The sequence below is a fragment of the Pararge aegeria genome, chromosome 20 (assembly GCF_905163445.1).
Source record: "Pararge aegeria chromosome 20, ilParAegt1.1, whole genome shotgun sequence".
Taxonomy (NCBI): domain Eukaryota; kingdom Metazoa; phylum Arthropoda; class Insecta; order Lepidoptera; family Nymphalidae; genus Pararge; species Pararge aegeria.
In genome coordinates, this window is record NC_053199.1 from 10,690,419 (window position 1) to 10,715,259 (window position 24,841).

Consider the following 24,841-nt stretch of genomic DNA (forward strand, 5'->3'; position numbering starts at 1 on the left):
GATATATTACATTTTATTTCTCGCTCTTTTGTTAATTGTGCACGTTTTAGCAGAAATAAAAGTATATATTTACAAGTGCACAGTTCAGCAATATGTAATTACCTCTAGATAGAATTCATCCTTTTCCGCAATGCAAGAGTGGATTAACAAGTTTTCCACGTCTTTCACTAGATGGGTCCACTGTTTTGACGTCAAATGTATTTTACGTCAAAGAGATTTAGGTCTAAAGAGGTAATAACATCTCACTGGCAGATATTAAAGAAAAGCTAGCTAAAAAAGTAGGTTCAGTTAAGATTACACGCCACGAAAGTTGAAAAAGCATATGTAAGCATATCGTACTATGACAAGGGTTTGAGGCAGTAGCATTATGGTTGACTAAAGGCTATACCATTGACAATATGCAAAATATTGTCAATAATATTAACATGTGAGCCTATGCCATGAAACGTATTTTTTGGTCAGCAAACCTTTTCAAGTAAAGAAGAAAATAATAATGGAAATCGGTTAAAGATTTAACTGCGTTATGGCATAGAATTGAAATGAAAAGGGTGAAAGTATCTTTAAATTGTTATTATACTTCAACTTTCGTGACACGAAACGTAAGCGGTCACAACACAATTACATTCTCAAATTAGTAAGTAAATACAAAGTAACGGTTGGAAGAGCTCGCATAGATTCGTCAGGTTATATTTATATTATTTTCCATGTAATGTCACATTTTAAACGTATAAAGCCTGCGATAATCGTAAAAATGTTAATACTAACATATCTAGCCCCCAATATTGTAAAGTTTACTAACAAAAGTTTTGTCCGAACAATATTTTGTGTATTAAGAATGCTGCATAATAAAGTGTAAGTAAAGAACATTGTGATCGCTTAAAGCCGAACGAAAACAGCGGTGCAATAAAAAAAACAAAGGATTTTATACAGGCATTAGTAAATGAAGTAAAAATTCAAGCGGTTATCTTGTCATGGAAAGGAATAGTATCAACTTTAGATGCTGAAGTAATATGTAAATATTTGGATCAATAATCTACTAAGAGTAGCTGTGTTCAAAGTGAAAGTCAAAGTGTTTACGAGAAATAAGTACCGAAAATAGGCTCACTATTTTTGAGTCTCAGTCAAGGGCAAGTTGCGCAATTTAGTCTGGAATTGCATATCTAGTACATTATTGATCCAAGAATACGTCCGGAACGTGATTATGTTAAGCAGCGTCTATAAGTCCGGACGCAGTTGTAGAGACATAACAACCGGTTTTCAGTGAGCCAAATACAAACACAAAACAAGTGCAAGGGAATTTAGAAAAATGTGCAGATGAGTTTTTCTATCTATGAATTCGAAATTACGCCATCTAGTGGCCAAACTGTTTCCCAGTCTTGTAAATAGATGGCGCTCTCTCGATTTTATACAAATCTTAATTTAGATTAGCTAGAAAATGTCACACATGGCACTCAGCAGGACTAGCAAGGGCAGGAGACAAAAAATTATATCCTATGACCAGGGATATAATTAACGTGTCCACCTTGTAAAGCGAGGTAACATGTTTTAGGAGTAGTTTACCCCCGTTTATTATTACACATATATTATTTGGATATTATTTCCACTTGTGTGGCTCTGTGAGTTGATAAAGCTGTGAGAGAAGATATATTTTTATCCTTTCCCCGGGGATATAATTGTCTCCTGCCCATGCTAACCGTGCTGGGGGTCGATCGTGATAGAATGTCAGCTACTATGGGGCAAGTGCAAGGCCAATGCTGGGATATGGAAGGAGACCTTTCAATTCAGTTCAAATGTATAAAATGGCATCGCTGTCATTCTGCGACAATCGTGCCGCCGAGATAGCGCCACAAACTTATATGTAAATATAACACGGCCGAATTACCCGTTCACAGGAATTTCATGACATCAAATTAATCATAAGAATGGTTTCCCTGTTTGCGGGGTTTTCACACCTTCTTGCAAAATGGCGGCAATTCGAAATCGCATTCCCGAAAAGTGTACTGTTAATTCGACAGTGTTATACAAGATAGTGATTTGACAAGCATTAAGGCGTATCGTATTCGTAAGGAAACAGAAGCTGGAGTTATGCTTGGATACACCAAACGGTGGTATTTTTAGTCAAAACAGGCATCTGCTATAAATAAATATGTTAATGATTCGAGAGTTAATGTGCTAACTGTTCCAAATCCATGCGTGCTGACCGTTCGACAAACGCATGAGTTGACGTCAGTTAATGGCAAATGTTAAAGATTATGAAAAATAACAATACTCACGCCCTACTTCGAATGCTCTGACATTTTTATTCATATATTAGGACTATATAATGACAAAAACAATTTTTAAACTCGTGGGGAATACCCAAGCAGGTTTAAAAACTAGTAAGGAATACCCAGGCGGGCTTTTAAACTAATCAGGTAAAACCATGATGGTTTAATTAGGCGGCTTACTCAGTCGGGTTTTAAAACTAGTCGGGCATACCCAGTCGGGGTTTAAAACTAGTCGCACATACCCAGCCGGGTTTTAAAACGAGTCGGACACACCCAGCTTGTTTTAAAACTGTTCGGTCACACCGTAGCAGGTTTTATAATATTTGAGCATATCCAGAAGGGTTTTTTAGCAAATCAAACATTTCCCGAGCTGATAGAGCGTGAGCATAGCCTTATTAATCCATCTTATAATAATAGCACCACTCTCAATATAGTTAATCCTAGAATGTATGGGGTGTTATCACGGAGTAGTGGGTATTTAAGCTATAAGGCGAGCGCGATGGAGGGGTTTACCATGGTCTTGCCGGTCCAGTCGAACTCGCCGTCGTCGACGTAGCCGCGCCTCTCAAACAGGTCGCGGAACATGCGGCGCAGCTGGTCGTAGTCGGGCGTCTCAAAGAAGTCCAGCCGCCGCACGTAGCGCAGGTACGTAGCCAGCTCCTCCGGATGACCTTCGCACAGGACCTGGCACCAACATTTTTTGTGTTACACAGAAACTCTAATACTGAAGTTGGTCGCTTGTTGCGAGTGCAGCGTAATTTGCAGGCATCCTTAGTCTACTACCCATTCAATTCTTTCTCAAGAAACTCAATTGCAATCGAGTTTTTCATAACTACGCCGCACCACACCATCCACTTCAGTACTGTGCACAAAAGCACTGCCTACCCTAAAATGGATATATAACTCGTATAGGAGGAGAATTTTGGCCGTTATATTCAATTTTGTTGGTGTATGCATACCCAGCGCACACGATTCACTGCTCGAGCCCGCGGATAAAAATTCTGTACCGCTATTTTGTCCCTACAAGTTACCCTCGATGTATTTAATGTGTTTCTATACTCTGTTTAATCGTGTGCAATGGTTGATCTAACATTACCTTCTGTACCATGTTATAAGAGAATACACTCAGCCCCACAAAGGTTTGCCTGTGGTTTGCGACGTTTCTCAGACGACATGCAGAGTGTATTGCAGTACAGAGTGTTTAACATTTCTAAATTAAAATAACCATTAAATGCACGTACCTCAATTGGAGTCGCTCGTTTGGTATCACCGATTTTTTGGTATCTTTCTTTGAGTGTATCAGCTTTTAAACCCTGCCAGGGTAAGGAACCACGTAAAAAATACATAAACATATGCCCCAGAGCTTCTAGGTCGTCGCGTCGCGATTGTTCTGGAAAATTGAAATGTGACCATTATTTATATTTTGAACTAATTAATGACATCAGGGTCCGAAGTATGCTAGCGGTCAAAATAAAAAATCATATAAAATTCAATCTGTTATTTTGTATCTTGGATCAACCAGGATACACTGTTTCGTGTTTTTTATATTATGTTTTAAAATATTTAGATTTCTTGATAAAAAGCCAGTGAACAGTGTTAAATTTTAAGTTTTGGAGGTGGGCGTGATCACTGTTACGCAGTTTCATACTTTTACAGTGATCATCGTTTTATTCATTACCGGTTTAGTTATGTTATTGTTCACAAATAAATAAAATAAAAATTAAATAAAATACAAAATAACAGATTGAATTTAGTAATTCTACCCTTTTCTTGTCTTCGCAATAAACAAGGAGAACAATACAAATATCATAATTTGCAAGTTTTAGATTGATTACTAATTTGGGGCGTATTACAATTCAGTAATTGATCAAAAACGTACGTAGCTTTGCTCAGCATTAGCCTAAAAAAATCAAAATTCAAATTCATTTATTTCAAGTAGGCCTAATCAGTGGCGTGCATAGAGGGTATGCACAGGGTATGCAGATGATATAAAATGAAGAAAGTATCCAGTACGAGTTATAAAAAACTACATAGTCATTGTAAGATTTATAAAAAGCCTACCCTTAAGTATTTAGAACTCATACTGGAGATTTTTCTACATTTGCATACCCTGTGCATACCCTGTGCATACCCTCTATGCACGCCACTGGGCCTAATAGAAGCACTTTTTAAACGTCAAGTATGTCTGTTGATAGTGTCTCTACCACTGGTTAAGAAGGCAGATTCTACCTAGGTATAACAGTCCATTCCAGTTCCAGTCCAGTCCTATAACAGTCCATTGCTGGACTACAGGCCTCTTCCAACGGGACTGTTTGCCCATAATCACCACAATAGGCAGACGGGTTGGTGATCTCAGTACATAGCAGTAGTAGCACAGAGGACGCTGCGGGCCGTTCTCTGTTCAATTCCCTTAGTCACCAGCAGGAGGGGTAGTGACAACTGTATACTGACCTGCTGTTACCATACGTCAACACATCCATCTTACTAATTAATTATGGTTTTTCAAGTTATACTTCTTTTGGCGCGTTAGGGAAAAATGAAAAGAGTAAATTTTTAAAATGCGCGCACGCGCGTCATGAAAAACTGACACCCTGACTGTTAGCTATAGTCAAAAATTTTGTTTTTCAATAAAAGGTTTGACACTGTACACTTTGAATTGTCTAAGTGTGCGGGCTCATTCCGTTGATTAAATTGTACAAACAAAAACCTATGTATATGATATGTATCAGATACCTTTTTCTATTATTAGAGTAGTTTTTTCTACAAACGCAGAATAAGGCGTGTACATAAGTACACGCACGTTTTTTGTAAAAAAAAAACCGGGCGAAAAGTACCAAAATAAGGCTTGTGTACCAATAGATATTTTATTAATTGCAAAATTGTTTAGTTTTAATGATCTTTTTTAATATTTTTTATCACTACTTTTCATCGGTAATAAACCACTGAGACACTATTATTGTTACAGCAGACTTGGTGCCCAGACTTTGTGTCCAATCGAGGACGGAAACAATTTTTTGCGTATAATAACTATGTAATATGGCAGTGCACAAATCTCTCAACTTGAAATCTCAACCCAGGCATTGAATAATAACATTCGCACACTATCACTGACTGGACTCCCTTTGAGACGGAAACAAATGTTTGCGTACAATAACTATATAAATGAAAGCATTGATATGTTAGCTTTATTACCTTGTGACGTGTTTGTTGTTTGCAGTTTATGACGCGTTTATTTACTACTGGCACAAAGGTTGACTGTGTCATATGAAATGTAAAAAACTTTGAGGTAGCGATAGCGATAAGGGCACCAAATCTATCTAACTTTCTCTATGTAATTTTATTTTGTCATTTTTTTATTTGGTGTACATTAAAGTGTATGTATTCATTCATTCATTTTTGCATTCATTCAATAATAACAATCCAATGCTAAATTTAAAGCCACACCGATGTTGAGTTGGTATGGTGTGTCTGTCATGGCCTTTGACGTAAACCTGTCACTCTGCATGGACGTTCGGTAGCTTAAAAATGTACGCTACGGCCTCTGAGAACGAAAATTAAGATAAAAAATTCATACATACCTTTTCCTAAATGTGTATTTATTGACATGTATCTCGCAGTCCCGGTCAGTGACTTGTGCTCCCGGTATGGGATATGTTTGTTTGTCTCTAAGTCTATATATTCTTTGGCCAATCCGAAATCTGAAACAGATAAAAAGCTCTATTGGTCACAAATGTTAAATGATACAGTCACAAATAATGGGAAACCACTCAAAATTATGTCTGATTTACGTATCAGATCTTTACATAAGAAATCAACGATCAAAGTTTACACAATCTTCTTTACCGTAGAAAATAAAACGTATAGACCAATATGTGAGTCTAACTCGGAGCAACTTAAGGTTAATACATTATGACTTATGAAAGCTAATGAAAATAAAAATAAAATAAGTGTTTAGTGTTTAGAAATAACTTAACGTGCCTCGAAGGCATGTTATTTTCCTATCTCCGGTCTGAGCAAATCCGTATTCTTCACAATTCTTGACCTGACCCAGGAATTAAACCTGTACGGGAGCTCGACCGTAACAATAGGAAGATCTTCCTCCGAGCGGTTGATCGTGCTCGTGGACCAAGGTCCGTACATTCATCTTTGGAAGTTGTATATATCGTATATTTTTGTGAACACTTCGCTAGCGCGATCCAGGATTTTTGTGGCGCCATCTAGTTCGGTAATGTGGAGACCGCTACAGTATTCCCCTCCGAGACTTGAAGTCGTACCAGTGAAGCAGTGAAGCAAGATCTAGTGAAATGTTGTCGAACAAGTTGATTGCTGGGCCAAAGAGGCGGTGATCGAAGTAATCTATTCATCATCATATTACCCCATTACCGGTCCACTTCAGGGCACGGGTCTCCTCCCACACTGAGAAGGGTTTAGGCCGTAATGCACCACGCTTGCCCAGTGCGGTTTGGTGGGCCATCTTCTATTATTGGAAATTTAATAACGAAGTATTTTAGCTCACAGAATTTATCAAATTAAATTTTTGAGTTGTTAGCAATTATGAATATTTTATTCAATCACGCACTCCTAAACAGAATCTCATAGAATTTGACACTCTGAAAGGCCGTATCTTGAACTAAGCCGATGATTCTGGAAGCTTGAAGAAAAATTGTTTCCTATATAACGAACGATGATGTAAGAAAGGATTTTTAAAAATACATAAGCAAGAGGATGAAAGCATGTGAATTATAAGTTTTTAAGTAGTATCAACTTTAACTGCAGTGCATGCGGGCAATATCCATTGTATTGTCAAGATATTTCAACCACAAACCTCGCAGTATAAAATTACCCCACCGTATGCAATGTGCATTACCTAACAAAACTAAAGCCAGCCACACATTAGATATAAGGTTACTGATGCAGTTTGTATTGAAAAGAGGATCTCGTGGTTAGCATTTCGAACTTTCTGTTACGGAGGGACCGATTTGATTTCCAGCCACCTAACCTTTAAACCATTATTAAACACTACCGAGTTACGTACGTTTTGAAGATAAACATCGTGAGGCCATCTGCATGCCTCAGATTTCAGTGTTCACAAAGGCATTTAAGGTCTACTAATGCCACTGTATGTAGTGGACTACGTATTGGATAGAAGCAGGCGTTACTTTGCGGAAATCCATAATATATTATGAAAATTAAGCTTAATTTGCTATACTCCGCGAACAGCAGGATAATCTGTATGGTGTAATTTATAATTTCTTCAATCCTTATACTCCACACCAAACAGATCCTTGGCAATATACTACTACGCACGTTTCGCTACGAAACCGGAGCATCCTCAGGAGATGCTGACTTTACAATGATTAAGATTTACTTAACAATTACTCATTGTAAAGTATTTTTTTTTGGTGTGGAGTATAAGGATTGAAGAAATTATAAATTACACCATGCAGATTCTCCTGCTGTTCGCGGAGTATAGAAAATTAAGCTTAATTTTCATAATATAGTGGCCTTCTTATTCTGAGAGTAGCCCCGTGTTCTGTAGTGAGCCGGTGATGGGTTGATAATGATACCATTCGGTACTCTTGTTTTAAGACAGCAATAGCAGTTGTCTTTAAGAAATTGCTACTCTTATTTTCTCATCTATTAAACATTATATATTTGTATTATCTGTTTGCGTTCACTTAAAGACCGCAAGAAACTTATCCTGATTTGTGTTATTTTTGAGATCGCGTAAAATTAAGTGTTGTTTCTTTCTGATTTGTAATCATGGCCGCCAACTTAAGGTATCATGGCTAAAGTCGGTAGTTGGATGAGGTCCCAAATTATAATCGATTGTGCAAATTGATGTAGGACATATTTCCATTTCGATCTAATTCGATATCGTCTAGTTCATTTTAAATTCGGCCGGGTTTCGCCGGTTCGTTTGGTCTGCGTTCGCCTTTATTGCACCAGTTCAAAATATCGTGTTATCACAAACGTATTGTTGTAAATGATCTGATGAAATCTTTAGTTCTGTTGGTCTTTACATGTCGTAGGTTCCCACGTGGTAATTTATACCAATTATCTTTCCTTTAGATTTATATACCTCTCCGAAGTATAGGGCACTATAACAGAAGGGTTCGAAGTTAAACTTTTGACGGTAGCTAATTCGGGAATTAATCATGCTGGTGCTTTTCCAATAGACAGACTGTTAGAGTACCGTTACCCATCACGCAGTTTAATGCAGGTTGGCAGACTTTAATTTTATCTACTTACTTGTACTGCTCTTTCTTTATTGGCATACCGGAATATATTAAGGACATTAACAAAAATAGCAGAAATATTATAAAAGTTGTCGTACATCAAATGGCGGCCTTATCACAGAGCTATTTTAGATAAAGGAAGAATTAAGAAACTAATACCAAATAAATAACCTCACCAGGTATCAAACCCAGTAATCCGTGGGCATCGATCGAAATAGGTAGGATATTTTATATTTTCTGTGGCGAATATTCTATAAACTACTGTCCTTGTAGTTTATTTACCACGCTACCATATTTTTAGCATTTTTTAATAAAGAATAGCTTTAGTTTTTAAGCTGACGAATGTAGTTATCACCATCGCCTCACGTAAGAGCGCTTCATATTTCTTCATGAATAAAGAATTTTTGAATTTGAAAATTTTAATTTTGTTTTGATACCATCACGTTTAAATTCAAAGCTAATACTAGCTTCATTAATTTAACATAGTAATCTTTATAACACAATTTATTATGGAACCAAAAAAAACCCGAAAGTCAGCCAACATGGTAACGGTTTCCTATCTACATTGTCTGCAGTGCATAATGGGATTATGAAGGTCAAGTGGCTATCGATTCGCGAAAACCCGCCACGGCGGGCTCAAGGTGGCGGGTGAAACTGCGGTACCGATTTATATAACACTTATGTTATAGAAAACAACAGCGGTCTCACTACCATCGCTTAAAGCAGTATTATTTTAGTATTGGTGACGGTTTTGTTTCAGAATAATAATTCGCATTTTAGGTATATCAAGGTACTGTCATATTAAAGTGTCACACTACAGCAGCATTTTTGTGACGATCGCAGAGCATTCCGTTTGGCTAAAACAAATTAATCAAACGAGGGTAAACTCAATGGAGTTGCGTCGTTTTATTGCAGAGTTTCCATGTTCATCTTCCGGAACTATCATCCGATCAGGCTCAGCAAGCTAAATATTGTTGTGAGTTTTTGGTATATTATTAACGGCGTTAGGAAAAAACACTTTCTGCGGTGCGATAGTAAAATATGGTAAAGGTGGAATTAGATCGAATAGTTTCCGTGCCCCTCCGATGTTCCGAAATATATTCTGCAACAACCCCGACAAACTGTCTACCCTAGTCAATGAGGCTTTGGAGTGTGAATGAAATACAATTAAGCGTATTTTAATGCGGTGGGTGTTTTTGCACTAGGCCAGTTCTTAGGTACGCTTTACGGCTTTGAAGTATCTATCGCAGCGTTATTTGTTCAAGTAGTGTTAATATTTAGCCGAAAACTTACGTTTTCGATGCGGCTTTTTGCATTACTCACGTATGAGAGAAGATGCTAATAAAAAGGTTGCGTCGATGATATGGCTACCAGTAGGCTCTGCGAAAGTATGGTAGAATGCTATTCATATAGGTCAAAATATGTATTCAAAGTAGAACGTTATTAAATAAGATACATTTATGGTCTACCCGAATATATCAGGGCCAGGTAAATCATATCCATCAATGTTCTGGAAAGCCCTGACCGTGCACTTTTAAGAAGCCTAAAAAGTACCAGGAGAAAATAAAGTCACAGGAGGCTTAGTATACAAATATACACTTACCAATGATGTGTATGATTTTGTCCCTTTTACTCGTAGCTCTACCTATTAAAAAATTTTCAGGCTTAACGTCCCGATATATTAAATGTCTCGTGTGGACATATTCGATGCGATGTAGCTGTAACAGACAATAAGACATGTTTCAGTTGTGCATATCAGGAGTAATTGACGATTAGATTTCATATTTAATTGATATTTGTTTTTAATTTAATGCTGGTTAGTATAAAATTGTCAATTTAGCGATATGGACGTGAAAGTAAGGGTATCTGAAGCTATTAAGACATTTCCAAGGTGCAAGGCTTTCGAGCCTTATATCACGGAAATCTTGTTTCCAGTCTTTGTTTGGAGTTTGCACATATTTTTTTTATCCAGATTGCGTCACATGCTCTGTGAAATAGTTCACACACAAGTTCTATACAAGATTTATTCAATCCTCCGTTAGGAAACGGCGTGTCAGCCCTGACTCTGATATCTGGAATTACAAAGTAGTTTCCCAGTCAAAAGACCAGTTTTCTTTTTACTAGCTGAAGACGTAGATACAGATCATATTCAAAGGATTCTTACCAGTTTAAGTACTGCTAAGACATGATACTTAAGCCGTTTATCACCGAGGCTGTTTTATCTTTTAGTACTTCCAACAAATTTCAATACGAAAGGTACGGATTTCATTATATTTACATTCAATCAAAAGCAGCTCAACAATTAACAAGGATGTACGTATTAACGTAATAAGAGTGCATTTATAAATATTTGGTAGTTTTGAGAGAATTTGTTTAGCGTTAAACTCCCTTTGAGCTATCTGAACGTTAGCCTTGGGCAACAGTCGGAGAGAAAATGCTTAGCGAAAAGTATTGAAAAACTTGCTCGTTTAGACACTTTGTCTACATAAATGACCGAGGCGACGTTGTCTACATAAATAATGAGTCTCTTAGATGTTGGTCTATAATTGATTTTACGACTCAACTGAGTAGCGAATTCAGGACCACAAATATTTGCAGTCTCTTCATACAGTTGGAATATTTAGTGCAAAAATAACTCAAAGTGTGGCAATTAATCCAATTAGGGTATTTTTCTTTTGCTAGGTACGAAACCATAAAAGCTATAAGCTTTCAACGTCACTCGTCGCCTCAAAACATAAAATGCAGACTCGCCAAAACGACCGGGGGCGTGCTTCCTTTTTGAAACTATGGGAAGATAGACTTTACGTTCCATTCTGCAATGCTAATTAAAACGTTGACTTTTTGACATTTTGCTTAAATTAAGTTTCAGTCTTGTCCTGTATCTGCAAATTTACTCTACCCTTGTATATTATTTGTTTTTGTTTCAATGTTTATCTGTTTCTGTTTTATGAAAAAACAAGTAGAATACGTAGAGCCCCTTAAGCAGATGCAGGAAAAGTCTGACACTCGGTTTTAGCAAAGAAGTCACATTTTTCTTCAGCAACATTCTCGGGAACCACTGAATAACTTGACAAAAAACTCAACGCAACGCTCTGAATGTATCCTGCCGACAGTGTGCGATGAGCATTTTAATACAATTGAGTTTTATAAATCTATCAAATGCAGATCGCAAAACAAGTTCGACCTGTTACTATTATATTCGGTTATGTCTATAAGATTTTATTTTTACCTTTTTGGAGACATGAACGTTCAACTCTTTGATTACATTATTGTTAAAGGAAAACAGGTTAGCTAATAAAATACACCGATTGTTGCTAACTCGGTTGTACACAGATACTAAATCACAACTAAATTAACGTTTTATCTTAATGCGCATTTTTACCATAGAAAACATAAAATTTCGACTCATTGTTTGGCAATGACAGTGTCAAGGATGCTTGGCCGATGTTAGTTCATATAATCGACAAATCTAAACAGATTTATAAGATTTTTGATTAGGATGGTATTTACAATAAAAGTTCACGTTACGTATGAAGTAGGTCTCATTTAAATTGTAGACTTCAGATTTACAGGACGAAATTTTGCATTTTTATTTGATATACAGTGATATTTTGTCACCCTGGCATTTCCTGTGACACTAAAACAATTTCGATTCTTATTGATTTCTAAATACCCTATAGGTATAGTTATTCATATTTCAATTTGGCGAAGATATAGTTAAATAGATGACGATAAAATAACTCGAAATCTGAAAAATGAATTTTTAAACTACACTTATCTTATATATCTATTATTAAACAAGGTCTTGACAATAGATAAGTTACTACTACTCGTAGCTAGGAAACAAAGTCTTAAAATCCGCAATTAATTCTGCGAAACTGAGATTATGAATTAGAAGATTGTTTAAAAAAAAAGGCAATGAAGTAACTATGTAAACAGTCTTACATATGTTTTAAACAAACCATAAAATGTCGGTTTAGGTTATTTCTTTTATTTTGGTTTTATTTTTGTGTACAACTGAATAAGCATATGCAACGATGCAAACTGTAAACTTACCAGCTGCATAGCGATCATCAGCACAGTCTTTAAGGAGAAGCGTCGGCCGCACAGATCGAACAGATCCTCTAGCGACGGGCCCAGCAGTTCCATGACCAACGCATTGTATTTACCACAGGGCCCGAAGTAATACACCTCAGGGATGCCTTCCGCTGTCGACGGAGCTAAGGATTCAAGGATGTAAAAGGGCAGGGAAGAGAGGGAAAAAATACAAAGTTTAGTACTTACATACAACCTTTAGCCGACGTTGTACACTTTTGCCGGGTCAAAGGAAATTTTGCCATATGCATTAAGCACTGTGATAGTATACAAATAAATTTCAAAGCCGCGTAGCGTTATCAATTTTATTTATTAACCACTTTTTACGAAAAGAAACCTCGCTTAAAGTTAGCAATAACTATCAATGTCGTCGGGAGAATAAACATTGAACTAAAACCAAATGACACAGTCGTTGGCGTAAGTCTAACAGTTTCAGACGCCGGTGTCACGTTTGTTAACGTACAGAAAACTTACAGTAAGCGCTCTTCTGGTATGGTATTCCGTACAGAATACTGTCGGACAATGCTCCCCATTTCTCTAGGTTTTATTTTTACATGTGATTATTTATTGAAAACTTTTAATTCATCCTTTGAGATCAACGTAATCATTTTTACTAGCATAGTTAAGCTTATAAAAGCTGAATACACATAGCAAACTTAACTTTGAGCGGCACGACTCACGAAAGAGAGCCAGTGTTACAGAGCATTGCTCTCGCTCGCACCTTTATGACACAACACTAAAGCCGATATAGCCAATTAATTATTTTCATAGTTTACATTCGGATTTACATTTACTCGAACTTTTGTCCACATACCGATCTGCCGTATCATTACGTTTTATTGAGGCAGCTGAATGAGAGCAATACTTCGTAATTTAGCAAAGAAAAGTGAAATATCTGTGGAAAAGACCTAAACAACGTCATGACCACGGCAGTCGCCTGTCGCCCGATAACAAAACCGCAATCTAGCATTCAATATCGGCTGCGGCGTTGTGTCCGGAGAACAATCACCTATCTACTTAAAGACCGAGTATACACGTTCTGTTTGGCATCAGTTCAGTCCATGATTGTTGTCAAAATGACTCTAGATTGATCAAATCGACAGGTTTTTAAATGTTATTTCATACCAGAATCCTGATTCTAAATGCTAATCGTAAGACGCTCTTTAACTTTGTGACATGTGGAAATAACAGTGCTTAAACAAAGTAACAGTTTCTTACTCATATCAGAATGAAATACATGTTAACAGTCAGTGGGTATCATTTAGTCTCATCCAGCCATCATCAATCACGGTCTTGGACTTAAGTGATGTGAAACTGAGCGTGTAAACTAGCGTCTCAGGTATCGGGTACAATCGATCACTTACTAACTGCATAGCAATCATAAGGACCGTCTTGAGTCTGAACCTCCGTCCACAGTGCACGAATAGGTCCTCTAAAGAGGGCCCTAGCAACTCCAAGACCATGGCGTTGTAGCGGCCACCACACGTTCCCAAGTAGTACACTTTAGGGATCCCCTCTATGTAATATTACTTTGTAAATATCGTAAACTTGGTCCAGTCCGATTCAAATTTTATGTCGTCGAGGAAGTTAGCTGCTAGAGTAACTTCGCGCAAGAAGTCAACTGTACCGCCCCGCTGATAAGGTGATACCGAATATGGAATTCTGCGCATCGAAACGAACGAAATTCGAGAAGTCATAATGTTTGAATCGGAATTGTCCCGGTCACTAATGAATCCGCCTAGTAAAATAGGTAATTACTAATTACTCACAAGCAAGGGTCTTATCAGATCTTTCAGCATCCATTCGCAATTTTATGGCTAAGCATAATTTTTTCTCACCGCGAACAAAATTTTAGTTTTATTTTTATTTCTAAGACTTTTAAGTGGACCTAAGTATAGGATGCATATAATCCTCGTATGAGAAGTTATGCTTTACGCATACGTGAGCTTCTTAGCTCAGCTATTTTTAAGTTAATTGGTGTACAGGATAGTTTCCTACCGAAACTTAGAGCATGCGATGGCCAACTGTGTGGAAGGCAAAAATCTAGTGTCATCAAACCCCCTAGCTTAATGCAAATAGATGCAGAAAAATGTGATTTCACCCTAAGTAAACCCTTCTTATACACAAATCCTGAACTAGACTCGAAGTTCATCATTATCAAAAAGGAAAAGGACAGTATACTTATGACATGGACACTAAAGCTTGGAATTTGTGGATAGTCCCTTTCACGGAACAAGCTTACTTTCCATTACCTACCTAATGAAATGGCAAAAAATTTTCATTTATTTACGTTGTAGTATACAACTCCCTGTCATCCATACGCGTACCTATTATTAAACTAAATAAAATTCAGCGAAACTGGAAAAAGGATATACAGTTAATACTTGCATTGAGTATCAACATAGTCTAAGAAGTAAGCTTTGTTTAAATTGGGTTTGTCTATACGCCTCGCCTAAACTTATAGAAATAAGACAAGACTTTTATATTAATCTTATGAAGAATGTATAATACCACGCATCAGTCACATCAACTAATATAATTAGGGCCCATTGACACGGTCACTTCTCCGGTACACCAACTGTCAGGCGCAAATCGTAGAGATAGATATTGCCACGTGAGTCACGATCCGGTTTGACGCCATTACATAACATTTTTGGTTGGATCGGCGACGAGACAAATCGGTATGAGAGGTTTGGACCCAATTGCAAATGAACTTTAAAGGCCCTTTTACTTGACGGCCAGTCTTAACTTGACCGAAATGTGATTATGACGAGTGCAGCACGGATTCTTAAGGAACTACATATAATAATAATAATAATAATAATAAATATACTACGACAATACACACATCGCCACCTAGCCCCAAAGTAAGCGTAGCTTGTGTTATGGGTACTAAGATAGCTGATGAATATTTTTTATGAATATAATACACACAAATACTTATAATATACAGATAAACAACCAGACACTGAAAAACATTCATGTTCATCACACAAACATTTTCCAGTTGCGGGAATCGAACCCATGACCTTGGACTTAGAAAGCAGGGTCGCTACCCACTGCGCCAGTCGGCCGTCAATGTATTTAATACTATACTTAATAGTTATTTTATACGCGTCCGATTGCAATGAAAAAAAGGGGAATCTGTGCGAGCATGCGCCGATATTGATGTATTTTACAGATTTAAGTGTAGTGGCTCGGAGAACCGATGGACGTTGGGGTCTTAAGGTGCTGGAATGGCGACCCCGCACCGGTAAACGCAGCGTAGGTCGGCCCCAAACGAGGTGGACAGATGACATCAGGCGAGTAGCTGGGAGCCGTTGGAGGCAAGCGGCCCAGGACCGTGCATTGTGGAACTCCCAACACAAGACCTATGCCCAGCAGTGGACGTCAATTGGTTGAGATGATGATGATGATGATGATGAAGTGTAGTGGAAGACTACACCTGGAGCTAGACATATCGCACTTACAAAAAAAGATGTTGAAAAAATTATGATAACAATAAAGATTAGCAGCTTGAAGACGTGGTGTCTGATGTGTGTGAATGAACCTAAACATGGCAAGACGGCGTTTAAGTTGTACGACTGAATCGACAGCAAGTAGAAGAATTCTGCATGAAATACAGAAAGCGAAGAAATGAATGCACATAAAGACATTTCCGCCCCACAGTATCTACGCTACCTGTCATATCGCATCTAAATAGGCCGCAACGCGTCAAACTTTAACGAACTGTAATTAACAACTCAAGATTACACTTCTGCTACTTGTTAAGTCATCATCCGTGAACTAATTCCGTATACGTAACTCGGCATAATTAGTACAATTTTACCACACAATGATCTATTCAACCTATTTAATTGAACTAGGTTATTTTAAACTGAAACCTCGTTTATAGCTTTTTGCATAAATACAACTGGTTAATTAGTCAGTTTCATTCTTAGAATAATAATGTCCACCTCTTATAGGAAAGAGGGAATTACCTACAACGCTGTTCCAATGTGAATTTGGTGGCTTTAACGATTATTGTCTCGGTTCTTTGGTTTTTCATGAATCCTGCAGGAACCGATCATTTTAGTACAAAGCAGCTTCTATGTTAATCCAGGGTAAAATCTATCTCCATGCCAAAATTCAGTCAAATTGGTTCAGTAGTTTTTGAGTGAAAGATCCATCCTTCCATCCAAACATCCATCTATCCATTCGTACATAAAAACTTTAGCATTTATAATATTAATAGAATATTAGTGATAATAACTGTGCCCGGCAGCTCAGTGTGCTGTTCAAGGCACGGGGATAAATTCTCTAAATCCGGGCTGGTCCAGCACCGCTTTGCTAACCCAGCTGACCAAGCAGGTAGGAGATAGTTCCTTGAAAGGAAAAATATGTAATCCCTCCCACAGTTTTATCTACACTCCGGGCGCACGTTCTCCGGGCGCATTAATCTTTTGTCTCTATGCTATGCGTGTACCTCGTACCTATGTAAGCCGTGCTGAGTTTTTTATTTACATAAACAGACACTATAATTTTTTGCCTCAACCCGGGAATCGAACCCAGGACCTCCTGAACCGTTGGTCAACACGCTAACCACTAGACCAACGAGGAAGATCCATACCAAAACAAAGTTGAAAAATTACAATATTTTGTCTGTCCTTACAAAATTACAGGCACGTTTATACCAGTGTGATGTTAGTTTACTTAAAAAACTGTAGATGAACAGGTGCTCTTGCATCAATGCGGCAGTTTTAAAGCATTCTCGTGAAATCTCTTTTGAAGTGTACACACGCAGTTGAATTTTTTAAACAATGACGATATCGCGCTTACATTCAAATAGACAACCCCTTGAACTAAGTCTGTGGAATTTTTCTCTGAATCTTCATTAAAAACTTTTATCTAATTTATAAAATACACGTTCTTGATTTTGTTACGATTATATCCGGATGAACAGGCATTTAAATAGTTTTATTTTAACTCTTGAACTCTACGGATTATTTTCGGAAACTTCTTTATGCACGATTGTGACGATGTACTCATTCTTGAATTTTTTTAATAGCAGCCAGTTATATAGACAAACTCTTGTACTAAACGCAATTTTCACTGAACCTCCTTAAAAACTTTTTATCTTCACGTTCTACACGATCTTGTTGCTAGTATATTGAGCTCACTCGAAGGAGCAAGTATTCCAAGAAACACACCTATGAACAATTAAATATACGAAATACGAACTTCAACCTTTTTTAAAAACTTTCATCAACACCATCTTGATTATGTTATTAGAATAAAGAGCTTAATCAAAGGAGCAGGTATTCAAAGAGAACGAACCTATGAAGTATACGGAATTCTGAATTTCTGAAACTTATTTAAAAAGGTCTTAAATTATTTAGAAGGAAAGACAGAGAAGAGTATATTGAGCTCAACCGCAGAAGCAGGCATTCAAATAGACAAACCCAAATTTTGCTCTGACACTTCTTTAAACCTTTTTTCTACACTTCCTTGAATACTGTTAGTAGTATACTATTTATTTTTATATTGTAAATAAATTGTTTTGTAAAATATTATTAACATTTAAAATCGTGTGATTTTCGTTATTGCGAATAACCTAGGTAATAGTGGAATTCCTGTTGGTTTTACTCAGAATAACTAAAGAGAATAACATAACAACTACACAAGATCTCCCAGAAAGTTCGCTTAGAACCATTATGAAGGCACACCAAAAACCTGTGTCGTTTCCGGAATAAGAATATAATTTATATCTATTATAACGATGAATTAAAACGTGTTTTCGAACTACCTAATTCACATTCCCCCTTTGGTTGTTTCCTACCCAATTAAGCATGAATAGAAGTACGTATAGGCGAACAAGCAATATTTATTAGAACATTTTTTAAAGAGTTCCTATGTTCGCTTCGCAAACATTCGTTTTCGAGCAATCGTTGCGCCGTGAGTTTGTCATGCAAGCACATCTTTATCGCAAACAGTACAGTTTGGTGAGTAGTAAGTAAAACCAAATTCTTAAAGTTGCGCTAAGATAAGAATTCGCGAAGAACACAAGTTTTTAGAAATAGGTACGTAAAAACGAATACCTTGCATGACAAATGCTCGCAAAACGAAGCTTGCAAAACGAAGAGTTCCGGTGAGTAGTGTCCTTTAAAGCAATATGAAGACACTCCAATTTTACCTAACAAAGAATTAAAATTATAATGATAAAAAAGAAATGCAAATTTTATACCTACCGATTTAGAGAGCGAGACGATTTCGGTCGAAAAAACAGCACATAATAATACGTATAATGGGTTATTTTTGTTAAGTAAAATTGGAGCTTCGGTCACTTTGGCCGATTAGACAAATTTAGTGTAGAAATCTTAAGGAAACTTCCTATCAGAACTAGTATTTAAGTAAATATAATTGACACTTACCGTGCGTTCCTAATAGTTTGTAAAATCGATATTCTAGATGTAATTGTGGAGCCTTGGATTTCATAGGCTCCATCTTAATCGCTACGTGTTCATTGTTGTAGAGATTTTTTCCTGCGAAAAGAAAAAAAAAACATAAATTATGATTACATTGAAAAGTCATAAATTGATTATTAAAGGTAAACCTTACGCATTCATCAGAGAGGAAGAAAACTGCGTCTTATAATTAGTATTAAAACGCATGTTAGTTTCCATCAATTAGATTACTGTAAGTTTTCGATATCACGCAATCTTTCGATAAACTGATTCGTGTATACCTACAGTTAGTTTGCAGTACACTGAGACGTTTTAATGTGGGTGTGTGACAACTGACACCACAACATCAAAGGTGTAAAATTAATCCCACCAAAAACATTCTGTAAAAACTAGCCAATTCTCGATGGAGCTTCTTGTTTATCTCTAAAAAGTAATGAAATCTAGATAAAGTCGTGCCAAATCTAAGGTTCCTTACTGCGATTTCTTTATTACTATAGTTAATGTTGTGTGACTTGACATTGTTGTGACACATTATAATGTGTAAGAAATCCGTAAACGTGTAATGTTATGAACAACACATACACTGTTTTAACGTGTGCAAAATTTTATTTACAACACGGTTCGTTTACAAGCGCATCGGTAGCGCCGCAAAAATAAGATGTTTCCAATTCAAGCGAAACATCGCCTTCAACTGTTAAAACCATAGATATATCAGCCCCCTTCTTTTAGTTGGTTTCTTTAGGAAACGACTAGGAAATTTTCAAGGAGATTTTGTTTTTGCTGCCACTGTAGGTAAGTTTTATCAAATGGTGTCAGCAGCGTCTCGCACAAGCCAGACATAAACATTAACGCGCCCGTTATCTGAAGGTCTGCAATCCAGCTACAGTGGTTTACAAGTGGTGGGTGGTGTTATTTCAGTGCGGTTAGTGGTTTGTCAACCATTCAGTGAGGCCAGTGGCGTACATACAGGGTATGGTACAGGGTATGCACTAAGCGGACAGATGATATAAAATGAAAATCTCCAGTCAGAGTCATAAAAAACTTAAATGCCAAAAAGTTATAAAAAGCCTACCCTTAAGAATTTTATAACTCGTACTGAAGATTTTCTTGATTTTGTATCATCTGCATACCCTGTGCATACCCTCTATGCACGCCAATGAGTGAGGCTGCAAGCGACTTTCAACTTACAGCCGTGTTGTAAGAGAAGCTTTCTTATTAATATGAAGTATTGAAGAAGTGAGTCTCCTGTATTGTTATTACCTATTAGGTGGCAATATCTACCTACTGCCGCTAAGTTTCTTAATTACGGCCAAGAATCTTCCAGGAAACCAGATTATTCGGCAGCCAGATTATTTACCATCATTTGGATAAAACAACAAATCCAATAAGATTTAGGTGGGACGCAAACGGCGTGCGCGCATTTATCGTAAATTCATTATCATTTATAAAGTGCCTACCAGCAAGTAACACGTCTAAAAGAGTTCACTCACTCGCACTGATAAAACTAAGTCAATCTTGTTAATACTTAACGGACAGAAAAGTTATAAGATGATTAACGATATGGTTCAGTAACAATGAAAGCATAGGAAATTTTTATCAACTAAGAAAGTTGTCCATCTCATCCGTAGATTTTCTTTAAGTAGAATGCAATTTAAAGCACTATATTGGGTGAAAGCTCGTGAGTTAGTTAACTCTTTATAGTAGTAGTAAATTTAATTACGATTTCGATTTTTTTCAGAAGATCACTCACTATTCATGGGATCACACATTTTAACATACTCCCTCTTAGGCCGTAGGGTTAACAGTTGAACTGCTTTAAATCTCATTTTGTTTATGAAGCTTACGATGAGTATAGTGTCTTGGACCCAGTGGTCACGTACTTTGGCGGGACAGAACCATGTGATTTTCCTTCCTTTGAAAAGAGGGGTCGCGTTGCTTTTTGGTGTCTACAGATGAAATTGGTGCTGGCATCATTTAAGCGTTATCCACACCATGCACACAAAGATAGGCTACAACAGATGGCCCGTTATTAACACTGTCTGACACACTTTTTCTATACACACTTAAGTGAGATTTTAAGTCATTAAACTGACACTATCCCAAAAATAAACTGTCTTGTGAACGGGTAGATACTATTAACTGACTAATTGGTCTACTCCAGAAATTATTAATCAATCCAATCAAAAATCTTGACATAGTGGATTGCATATAGTAGTGCTATTCTTATCTACAGGGAGGGTATTGAAATTATCTGTCAATATGTATTGCTATATAATTTACGTGCTAATATTTTTTTTGATGGATTAGCTGCACTCGCCCGCAACGTGGAGATGTTTCATTAATATTGGTTTTTTTTAATCTTACAGGAATGCAAGTATTATATAAGCTTTTCATCAAATCCATGCAGCTTTAAGTGCAACTAACAAATAAATCCATAAACAAACAAGACAGACTTACTTTTGCATTTAATCGTGAAATAATCGAACAAATCAAACTTTAAATATTTTTTTCTGCCTACTTCCCTTAAGGGATTCTTTGAATACCTTATTTTTTTTAGTTTGTTTTCCCTAATTCACCTCTCTCTCAATTTAACTCTCGCTTTACGAGCCTGGTAAGGGGTTCCTGACACCTCTAATTCCCACTCGAACTTATGTCGATCATAATCTTATATGCTTTTATAAACATAAACCGTATGAACCAAAGCTGTAGGTATTGCTAACGTAAGTACCTGTACCTAAGTATGTATTTAAAAGTATAAATAAATATAATAAATAAATATACTACGACAATACACACATTGCCATTTGGCCCCAAAGTAAGCGTAGCTTGTTTTATGTGTACTATTTTGACTGGTGAATAATTTTATGAATTATATCCATAAATACTTATAAAAATACATGATCATCACAGAAACATTTTCCCGTTGTGGAAATCGAACCCACGTTCTTGGGACTCAGAAAGCAGGGTCGCTGCCCACTGCGCCAAACGGCCGTCAGTATAAACGGTACAAGCAACAATCAAGGCAGATAAAATAACAAGCCACTCGATAGTGCTTTAAAACAAACCTCGCAAAGACTGAAACGTTCATTGTGACGTCACAAGATGAATCAGTTAGCGATATAGTTCGCAGTCATCTTTATCGGATCTCGACGCTTTCGTATTTATCTTATCGATAAATTAAAAGGAACAATAGCTCAATACAGACAGTATACACGTTTTATACGATTTATAATAAAAGTGCTATCTCAACATGTTAGCCTACAGATCACGAGGTCCTGAGTACCATTCCCGGATCGAGCCTTACATTATTAAATTTCGTGTTTTTCTGTTAAGACATACTTAGGAAGTCGACGTTGTCTCCTGCGTGCCCCATAGAGCAACTTATTAAAAGCCTTTCGGTCCAGATTATAAAATGGTGTATTTTGTAAACAAATTGTTGCAATTTTTGCAAAAAAAAAAACGTCAAATAAATAGCAGTTGCATGATTGTTCTCGAAAATAAAAAACAAACTTCCAACATTTTGCTTGTGACTGTATTTTGGAAACCGACGGCCATTGGAAACGACAGATGTATGAACGACCGCCTATCCTCAAAACACGTCCATTTGAACATAAGTTGAAAAAAAAAAAACACTTTCAGTTCTCGCAACTTGAATACAAAGAAGATCGGCAGGGTCAAGGCGAATAAGTCATTTAGTTTAATAATATTATGATTCATTCAATATTGTTTGGAGCGTTAAATAAACGTAACAGTATGGCCAGCATAGAGAAGTTTAGATTTGACTACAACAGTGCGTATCGTTAATATTATTTATTACGAAGGAGTCTTTATAATACCCAACTTGCCTTTTATAATAACATTTGTACGGGGTGAAAATCATTTAACATTACTCTTTTTATTTATTATGAAAAATGTCAGAGTGGTTACTCAAAACTATCCTATCAAAATCGGATCAGCCGTCCCGAAGATCAGACCATTATTTAAATACGAGTTAATCGGACACGCCCTTATAATAATCATTTATAGAATTATGAGCTTAATGAAAGGCAATAAAAATAAATCACAGTAAGAAACCACAATTTTTAGTTGAACGGCTTTGCATTATTTCCTTTATTCATTACCTTATTACAATTTAACACTTTTTAATCAACTTGACCTCAATGTTTCACATATATTTAATTGTATACACTTGTAATGAAAACTTTTAATTTATAATCACCTACTATCAGACTCTCGAATAATACCTACCCACGTTTTGATTACCACCAACAATTATTGGTTTCTAGAAAATGATATTAAAATAATAGAACTTTTGTTTTATTGTGCATGTTCTCTTCTTTTTTGTCTTCAAAAAGTGACCCCAGGTTATATGCCTAGTGTACCAGACACTCATTGAAAAAAATAATTAATAAAAACAAAGAAAAATAAAATAGTTTGTTTTGGCAATTTAATGAATTGCGTTCGTTTCAGCAAAAGCCTATAATAGGCTACTGCTGGACTAAAGGCCTCTCCGGACGGAAGGGTTTGCACATAATCACCACTCTGGGCAGACGGGTTGGTGATCGCAGCAATTAGTAGCACAAAGGACGGTGGTGCCCGTACTCTGCCTCCTTTACTGGCCTCGTACGGCAACCGCGGGAAGAGTAGGGGCGGTGGCAACTATATTCAGATCCATCCATCCATCATTGCATGCAGCAGAAAAGACATTGGAATAGTTACTCAATTTGATCTGCTGCAGATATTGACGAATTAATATTGAAACTTTAATTATTTTGAATATTGATTATTTTTTCTTTTCTTTTGTTTGTCTTTGAGTTTTTCTTCTTGTTATATTAATTTGGTTTTACTCTTTGTATTTTTACTATAGTTTGTAGTGTTAATATCGGTCATTTTGTAGTAAATGTTGTGCACAACTATTTTGTAATTTTCCTTTGCTATGTATTGTGAACAAGCTGTTGGTGTTCCTTTAATAACTAAATAAATAAATAATATTTACTGTGAATCGGATAGTTTAAGGGGCTGTCAATGTTCGACAGCAGAAATACAGCAATTTTACAATGTAAATGTAATACAACCAACTATTTACACTGTGACCTCAATATGCGAGGAGAAAGGACAGACCTAATTATATCGGTCAGGAGTCTCAATCCGTGCCGAGAGTGACACAATTCTTTGGTAACAATAACTTTATCAGACGGCATTATCGCGTGATCCGACTCCGAGACTTGAATGAGAAGTTGACTTATGGTGTCAAGTATATCACTGGCGGGCACAACATATCAATAGAAGCTAAAGAAACTTTATGTAAGTTGACCGGGGGGGTTTATCAAATACATATATATAAAAGGCGAAAATCGCATGCTAGTTATTAATCTTCACTGTCTGCATATTATTGTTCTACAGCTAAACACAGGCTTCATTTTTTTATAGCAGAGAGAGATTTAGAGCATGAACCCTTCACGCTGCTGTAATGCGAGTTGGAAAATAATGAATGAATGAATGAATGAATACACTTTTATTGTACACCACATAAACATACAGTAAAATTATAAATAAAACTTTAATATGTAGTACTATGGCGATTTGAAGATGGGAAGTATTCTCAAGTTCTGAAACCGTAGCAGGAATTAAGTAGATGGCCCACCCGACGCTATGTGGAAAATCATTGACTCTAAACAGAGCAAAAATTTTCTGGGCATGTAAGGAACACTTACGAAGTGCCACCCTGTGTTCATCAACCCGAAGGCATAGGTGACAAGGGTAATGTGCCTGTAATTACACAGTCAACCACGCCCGC

General features: G+C 36.7%; 1 protein-coding gene across 19 annotated transcripts in view; it reads right to left on the bottom strand.

Annotated features, from left to right (window-relative positions):
* The window catches only part of LOC120632563 (casein kinase I), a 66,195-nt gene that overhangs the window by 14,083 nt on the left and 27,271 nt on the right, over positions 1 to 24,841 (bottom strand). For all 19 annotated transcript variants that reach the window (XM_039902442.1, XM_039902438.1, XM_039902436.1 and 16 more), the window contains 6 exons: positions 19,012 to 19,122; positions 12,563 to 12,726; positions 10,110 to 10,224; positions 5,846 to 5,965; positions 3,509 to 3,657; positions 2,781 to 2,951 (listed from right to left, as the gene is read on the bottom strand). In XM_039902442.1, coding sequence (XP_039758376.1) covers positions 2,781 to 2,951; positions 3,509 to 3,657; positions 5,846 to 5,965; positions 10,110 to 10,224; positions 12,563 to 12,726; positions 19,012 to 19,122 — 830 coding nt within the window. The remainder of the gene's footprint in view (positions 1 to 2,780; positions 2,952 to 3,508; positions 3,658 to 5,845; positions 5,966 to 10,109; positions 10,225 to 12,562; positions 12,727 to 19,011; positions 19,123 to 24,841) is intronic.